The sequence below is a fragment of the Malania oleifera genome, chromosome 7 (genome assembly GCF_029873635.1).
Source record: "Malania oleifera isolate guangnan ecotype guangnan chromosome 7, ASM2987363v1, whole genome shotgun sequence".
In the NCBI taxonomy this organism is placed as follows: Eukaryota; Viridiplantae; Streptophyta; class Magnoliopsida; order Santalales; family Ximeniaceae; genus Malania; species Malania oleifera.
In genome coordinates, this window is record NC_080423.1 from 65287206 (window position 1) to 65295597 (window position 8392).

At 35.0% G+C, this 8392-nt stretch overlaps 1 protein-coding gene across 1 annotated transcript; it reads right to left on the reverse strand.

Annotated features, from left to right (window-relative positions):
* Nucleotides 1-3799: 3799 nt before the first annotated feature.
* LOC131160868 (peroxidase N-like) lies at nucleotides 3800-7986 on the reverse strand. The gene is made up of 4 exons (XM_058116746.1): nucleotides 7765-7986; nucleotides 7445-7630; nucleotides 4740-4923; nucleotides 3800-3882 (listed from the first exon to the last, which is right to left on the reverse strand). Exons 1-4 carry the CDS (start codon nucleotides 7984-7986, stop codon nucleotides 3800-3802), a joined length of 675 nt encoding a protein of 224 aa, XP_057972729.1.
* Between the last annotated feature and the right edge of the window lie 406 nt (nucleotides 7987-8392).

An 8392-nucleotide genomic window follows, 5' to 3' on the forward strand; every position in this document is an offset into this window, starting at 1 on the left:
TCCTATTGGTTGGCTTTACCACCATCTCTATTTAGGATTCATGACGTATTTCATGTTTCTATGTTAAGAAAATACGTCCCAGATCCTTCCCATATCATTAGCTTTGCAGAATTGGAACTTAGTGGTGATCTAGCATATGAGGAAGCTCCAGTACAGATCCTAGATAGAAAAGAACAGGAATTGCATAATAAAAAGATACCACTAGTAAAAGTCCTGTGGAGGAATCACGGGATAGAAGAAGTCTCGTGGGAGCTTGAAGATGAGATTAGATAGAAATACCCCCACTTGTTTAGTGGATTATAGTAGTGATGTGTAAATTAAAGTAGTGGTAATTTTGTTTTATTTAGTACAATATAATTGTCATGTAGAGTATAGGATAGGTAGTATTTTAGTTTTGGGAGAATTTTCTTTTATGGTTGTAATCTCCCAAAACTATCCATGTAACCACGGTATTCCTCTACCATAAGTGAGGGCAGGTAATAAAATAAGTAGAATGTATTCCTCCTAGGGAAGTTCTCTTCAAGTATGCTGGAGCAGATCATCGGTGGGACAAAGTTGGATTTCATCCCAAATTCAGGGTAAGACTTTTTTATTGAAATTTGACTTTCTAGTAGTTGTAGGAAATGCTCCAGATGTAGAAATAGTAATATTTTGTTCTGGGATATGTGATTTTCAGGGTGTTTAGTGGAGAACTCTGTGGGTGTAGGACTCGTCATAGTAGGAGATTTTTAGCGGAAATCAGGTAAGAGAAATATGCTATGCTAGGCAGTTTTAGAATAATTTTTAGTACGAAATGTATATTTTTACCAGGTTATTATTCACAACAGAACTTTATACAGTTTATCAATTATGAAAAATATGTTCTAAATTACTGTGTGGCTTGAGAATATAGATATAGTACAGAAATATGCTTTACAGTATTTTTAAAAGTTATGTTTCACAGAATATACAGATAGTTGGTGTGATTGATAACAATTAAAGAATACCATGATTATACAGTTTACAGTACCATGATATACAATTTTGCAGTTTATTTTAGTAATACAATTGATATAGATACGATTTATCATATCGTCATGGTTAATACAATTATTACAGAATCATGGTAAAATAGATAGTTATATATAGAGATGTATTATATAGTATCAGACCCTGATGGACCATTATAGATACAATTTAAAGAGCATGGTACCGTTGCTATATACAGAATAGAGTGCAACCACCTATTTAGATAATACGTGGTAAGTAGGTCGATCAAATGCCCATGTGTGGACAAGCTCCCTATTAGATATAGGTTGAGGAGGGCTGATTAGATTGATGGAGTATAGTGGTTTATCCTGGTTGGCCAGTTAGGATAGATCCCGCCTACGGGTCACACAACTCTGTCATGAGGGATTAAATCATGACATACAATTATCTATCCAGAGAAGTTTTTAGTTATTATTACGTATATACAATTTCACAGAAATAGGGAATATATGTATATATATTAAAAGTATTATGTATAGAAACCTAAAATACAAATATATTAAGCAACATGGGAAAGGTGGTGGTTATATTATTTGTACTATATTTACAGATTCAGTTATACATGATTATATAGAAACATATCTTCTTAGTATTGTAACTCATTTGTCACACACTAGCAATAGCATATTTCGTCTTACTGAACATCGTCTCATCCCATTACTTTAACATTTTTTAGGTAATTCAAGTAGGCGAGCAGATTAGGCTTACAGATAGAGGGGCTTCAGTACTGCCCTGTCAGTAGAGTCAGTATTTTTGGGAGTATTTATGTATACCCCTAGCCCAATTAAGGGTATTGTGGGAAACAATCATATATGTATATTTTGGGGAACATTTTAACACTCTGGTATTGTATATTTTCTTGATTGTGTTTATATGAATTATACTTCTCACTACTTAGGTTGATGGTTTGGTTTAATCTAGTAGGTATCAAAGTATTATAAATTTTACAGTATAGAAAAAAAAAATCAGAATTGGAAAATAAATAGCAGGTCGTTACAATAATGCTCACAATAAAGAGTATCAATCTAACTTCAAGTAGCAATGACTTTGCAAATGAAGAAGATGAACTAAAAATGCTTTCTTTCTATAATGATAAAAACAAATATACATGAGAAAGAGATTGAATATATGCTTGAGTATATGAGAGTATATGAAAAATAAGCACAAAAATTTAGAGAGAATTTCAAGCTAATCAAACGTGCTAATCAAGCTTTATGACGGGCTATATATAGAATTCCTAAAACTTATGACCGTTAATTAGGAACATGGTGGGAATTTTAAAAAAGTTTAATTATGAAAATAATTGTGTTTAGTGCTAAAAATATTGGGCAACCCGAGAGCGTTAGTTGACTAGTGAAGGTGTCGGTCTGCTGACCATATGAAAAATAATAGCCTGCTCAAGAGGGTCGGTCGACCGTGCAAGCCACTGGTCGGCTGACTTATGTAAATTTTCAAATTATCTTAAAGTCTCAATGGACTGAGGAATTGGTCGGTCGGCTGAGCCAAATGCAATTTCCAAACCTTTGTAGCTTCGGTCGGCTGAGGCTTGAATCAGTTTATTTTAACTAGTCGGCTGAGCATGAAAAAAAAATCGCCAAGTATAATGGCTGATCGACTAAGGGAGTTATGTTCATTTTGGGTCGGTCGGCTGAGGCTTTGTAAACAGGCCAGATATGAAGGGTTGATCGACTAAGGCGTTTATAACGCTCAATAGTCAGTTAACCGAGGTCTTTGAAAAACTAAGATTTGCCCTGATTTTGACCATAAAAAAAATTTCACCCCTATATGTATGAGTATGACATTTTAGTTAGGGGATTTTTCATAAAAGGTTTGGGAACCTAAGGTCAGTCTATGGTCTTTGTTTGAGCTGTTAATCCCATCATGCATGAATGCATTATTACAAATCAAAATGCTAAATTCAATTACAAATGAAATAATATGTGCCTTATTTCTTCTTTGCTCTTCTGTCTTCCATGGAATACGTCGGACTGTATGATCTTTTAGTTCCTACTGACTTCCATTTATCCTTTACCTTATGTGTGTGTTGAAATACAAACATGTTGACATTATAAATATACACATAAGATACGAGTGGTTTGTTATAATCAAAACGATATTGGACTCAAAAAGTCAACAACCAAGAGATCCTTCACTCTTCTCCACGACAAACAAAAATGAGATGTTATTGTCTATTGCGTGAGGAAGTCTTAAGATGCATGGTACTCGTATGTATTATGCACTAATATATAGTGAAAAGATTAAAACCTTCATTGGCAAATGCACTTTAATTAATTTGCTTTATAAGGTCATCAAACCTAAGCCTCACCAGTCTACTAACAAGCAAAAAGGTTCGCAAGAACTATGTAAATCAATCTAAGGACAAAGTATGAAGTTTTTTTTTGCAAGAATTTTGTTAATTAAATGAAGGACAAAGCACAAAGTTTCACTAGATTTTTATTATTTCCAATAAGAAGACAGCAAGGAACAAAAGCATGACACCTTGTTAAACAAGGCCCAATGACCAAGCCCCACACAAGCTTATAAAGGACATTAACACAACCACAAACAAACAACCCTTGAAACTCACGAGTAGGAAACCCTCAAGACCAACAACTTTTGGACCGCTAAGACCAACCAAATCAAAGGGATGGTTATGTCCTCTCCCTCCTATTTGCAAGCCCATCTTGTGACCAATTTATTTTTAAAATCATAAAACACACAAGTAGCTAACATCTTGATATAGGTTAGCTTACTACATTGATCATGAACTCTATTTAACCTTACTGCAATCGTCACGAATTTGTCCTTTTTTCCCAGCAGGCATACCTATATTCCCCATTTTAATCATAGAAGCTGAGAAGTCAATAAGAAAAGTAGTAGAATTCGTAGCATAGGTTTGAACCAAAGACTTGGCAGTCGTTGCAGTAGTAGATTTCTCAGTGCTAGACCATAACAATTGGTCCGTGAAAAGAAGGCCACCGTTGGTAATCAAGGCTTTGAAGTAGACATTGTCAAATATTGTATTAGTGTTATCAAGAGGAAAGAATGCGTTTTGGTTTTGTGAGCAGTCATGCGTTAGTTTACTCTTGAGCTTAGGGGCCATTGTAGTGTCTGCGCCATTTTTTGTGAAGTTATTAAAAAATCTTGGCGCGAAGCTTGTACACCTTGCAAGGCCTATCGAATGTCCAGCTACAAGTATACCAATAGAGTTTAACAAGTATATACATTTTTAAACCCATCAATGTGCAGTATAGTGGTAAGGCAAACAAAAAACTGCAAGAGGCTCTACATTTGATTACCCATGGAAACACTTCAAGATTACTTGGTCGTCGTGCGCTCAACACTTCACAACTTGTGAAGGCTTTCGAACACTAGTTAAAACATTTTCAATCTAATAACATATATATATATATATATATATATTTTAGGATTTAAAAAAGAATATGATATGACACACATATATAAACAAATAAACAATATTTTTGAAGTTTTATTTAAATTATACTCCAGTATATGCTCAGACACTATGAAATATAAAATTTTGAGAAACCTAATAAAGCCCTACTGTTGAATGCACAAATTTTTTTTTACTCAAAAATAACTGCATCGGATTCTAGCATTAAAGTATTTGATAACAAAATTAAACAAAACCCTAACATGCACACACACACACACACACACACACATATATATATATATATATAGTGTACCTGACAGTACCACCATATCTTTGTCGTCCTTGAGGCCAACAGCAGAGAACTTTGCCTTGATTTGAGCCAAGGACTCAAATGGACTGGGCAGGGCCTTCTCCGCTGCAGCCTTGGACGAGTTAAATCCATCCAGTCTTCCGCATAGTGGCTGCCTCACATAACGCCGTAGACTTGCTTCTGTGCTCTGCGTAACAGCATCCCTTAATTAGCCACATTAGTTGTCTACGTATAAGTAGGAATATGATTATAATATCAGTCTCTGGATTCGGCATCATTACTCCACAACATTAATTCTACTTAATACATATCACGTCGGCTTGTTTTTTGGGGTTGTATTTGTGCACAGTAGACATCTTAGTCGTGAGCCAGACCCAACTTATATTTTGCTACGATGCTTCCCTTCTATAACCTCGGGAAGGCTAACACTGTTTAATTCATATCGCCTTCATTTTTTGGCATTAACTGCAACAGAACTCATTAAGATAATTTTTAACTTGAAAAATAAAAATCACTATATATTTGAGCCAAATTAGTAATTGTTATGCCCGTGTCTACACATTTTAAGTTAGTTTTTTCTTTTTTTTAAAAAAAAAATTTTCACATTAATTTCTAGAATCAGTTACAATTATTAAAATTTTTTGTGTACTTTTGAGTTGGTATAGGCCGACTTATTTCAAGAACACTTGCAAGGTTTTTATTTCTAGCTTAATTTTCATATTAAGCACTTGCAAGGTTTTTATTTTTGTTCTCAAGTCTTCCCAAGCTTGAACAATTATATTTATTTTCTAGAAGGTGAATTTATGTTTATGATATTAGATACTCAGCAAGAATTTCAAAAGACGTGAGTTTTACTTATTACATTTTGAAAGATAAATGTATATATGTGTGTATATATATACACACAATCACACACACACACACACACACAGATATATATTTCATTTTTCTTTAACCAAATAAATGTGTGTGCCTAGAAGTAACATTTTCTTGATAGTGATAAGAAATAACAACAAAAACATGTTCTGGTTGAAGATTAAGCATTAACAATGAATAATTGTACATCTTTAACTTTCAAAAAAAAAAAAAAAAGAAGAAATAAAAACAATGAATAATTGAAATTTTATTGAGGAAAATTCAATTAATGCTAGAAATGGAGTCATTTTTAGTTGGTGGAGGAAGCAAATCAAAGGCATGAACAAAGCCATGTACTTTCATGTTCAAAATATTGACAAATTTTAAATAAATATTGTAAATATAGTTTTTTTGTTTTGATTGATTAGACTTAATTATTTTTTCATGATTTAAATTTTTCTTATTATTATTTTTATTCACAAAAAAAAAAAGTATCTATTGTTCAAATTTCTATATGTAGTATGAATTTGTTTATAAATTGACATTTTTGTTGATGAGTAATGAAAGGAATGTTGAGATGTGCTCCATAGGTGGAGACGGAAGCCACCAACCCCAGCAGCTTATGTTAATTTTGCAAAGGAGACCAATAGCCCTCCACCAACCTCGCCTACCGTGGTTGAAATGCAGCCACCAATCCTGCCCACCTTGTTTGAATTACACCCCACTTTAAAGGCTATATAAAGGAGGTGTGTGTGTGTGTGTGTGTGTGTGTGTGTGTGTGTGTGTGTGTGTAATTGTAGAGTGGAGTAAGATGTAGAATTGGGCGTGGCTGTGTGTGTGTGTGCAGTAGAGAGTTGCGTGCCGAGTTGTGTGTGTGCGCAGAATAGAGTGTCTGCAAGAATTGTGCTATGAGTAGGGCAAGATGTAGAATTGTGTGTGGCAAGAACAGAGAGTTCTTGTGTGCAGAGAGTGCTGCTTGGTGTGTTGTGCGCAAAGTGTGAGGAACAGAGAGTTGTGGTGAGAGAGAGAGAGAGAGAGAGAGAGAGAGAGAGAGAGAGTTGAGTTGAGTAGTGTGGCTCCTCCTCCTTGTATTATTCTCCCGGTTATAGTGAAGTTGTGTGTGCTCCGTGGACGTAGATCAGGTTGGACCGAAACACGTAAAATCCGGTGTTCCATTTCTGTTGTTTATTTTTGCTTGTGTGTTATTGTTGCTCCTAGATTCACCCCAACAAGGAAATGATGAAAAATATATTTTGTTGAAGTTCAAAGATTTAATAATATATCACTAAAATTTCAAACTGAGAAAAATTAATAATGGTTCAATTCAAGCAAAGTTTATGTTAAATAGGTTTGTATGCATAATTGTACATTTATCTTTTAAAGTTTTAACTTTTGAAACAAACCCTTAGAATGCATTCTACGATTTATTTGAGCAATAATACAAAAGTCAAGAATGCATATTTGTTGCACACAAGATAAAAGAAAAACAAAAGAAATCAAATAAAGAATGGAGTCAGAGCATACAAAAAAATATTAAAAGATGAGGAACTACACCATGGCTTAAACAAGATCAAGAGAATAGTCTTCCAAGAAGTCAACTTCCTCGTTTGAGAAAGGATGTGGATTTTATCTCTCCGAGGCTTATTAGGTCGGGGCTATATAATGGGGGTACCGTATCTCTCATTCTAAATATGTTTCACCACTTTCAAGGTTCAAATATGAGATTTTCAACTTGAAAAGGATATCCTTGGGAGACACAGCCTATTAAAGTCACTTTGACAAACAAGCTAAATTAATCATATGCTCATTTGCTTATTACTTTGCATATACCATATTTGAAAATATAGATTTACCATTGCTACAGCACAGTATGCAGCGGCGGCTATTATATCAGAACAAGACACAGGAGTATGAGGGCACTTTTTAACCAAATCTTTCTTAATATTGCCAATGACTTCCAATCCTCTTATCGAATTTAAATTTGGAAGGGCTTGCTGCTCGGAGTTGGTCCCGTTCAATAAAATTGATGCATCACAACCCTATCAAAAGTATGACCACAGTGAGAAATATGCTAATTCCACAAGTAAATAGTGTCAAAACTAAAATAGAAAATAAAAATTATTTCCCTTAATATATATATATATATATACACGAGTTCCGGTGTTAAACTCACATTGACAAAACAATCATGAAAGTGAAGTCGGAGCAGAGAAGCAGGCATCCGTCGATCTTTTGAGGCCGCATCTTCAACCCCCTTGCATATGATGTCGGGAAGGTGTGAACAGCCTTTATAGTATGACTTGCATGGCCATAGTGTTTGAGCCCTCGCACCTAAGCACACCGCAGAAAAATTAAGAAGCAAGCAATAGCCCAACAAAATGCTTGACCTCATCATGGTTACCAGTCGCCCAACCCTAACCTTGCATTCAATGACACTCTCTGCTCTGCTCTGCTCAGTTCCTTGAACCTCTATTTATTTATAGCTGAGATGGTGGGTGGGTTAAAGGGATCATTCCTTCGTTGAAATGAAATTCATCTGTGCGCATGGATGGAAGAGAGGAGCATCGTGATTTTCTCCGCTAATTATTCACTTTTATTGTAATTTCTTTTTATTCTATGCCTGGGACACGTGGATGCCTTCCGCCATAAAGTATATCGGAATGATAGATGCACGGTTTCCCTCCCGACACGGTGTCAGCGAGCGCTTTTCAAAAATGAAGCTCTACTGCATCTCAGCCCTGAGCTAGGGAAAATTTTTCACCGTCCAGTTGAAGTGCCTTGAATGCAGGGCATGGTTACCA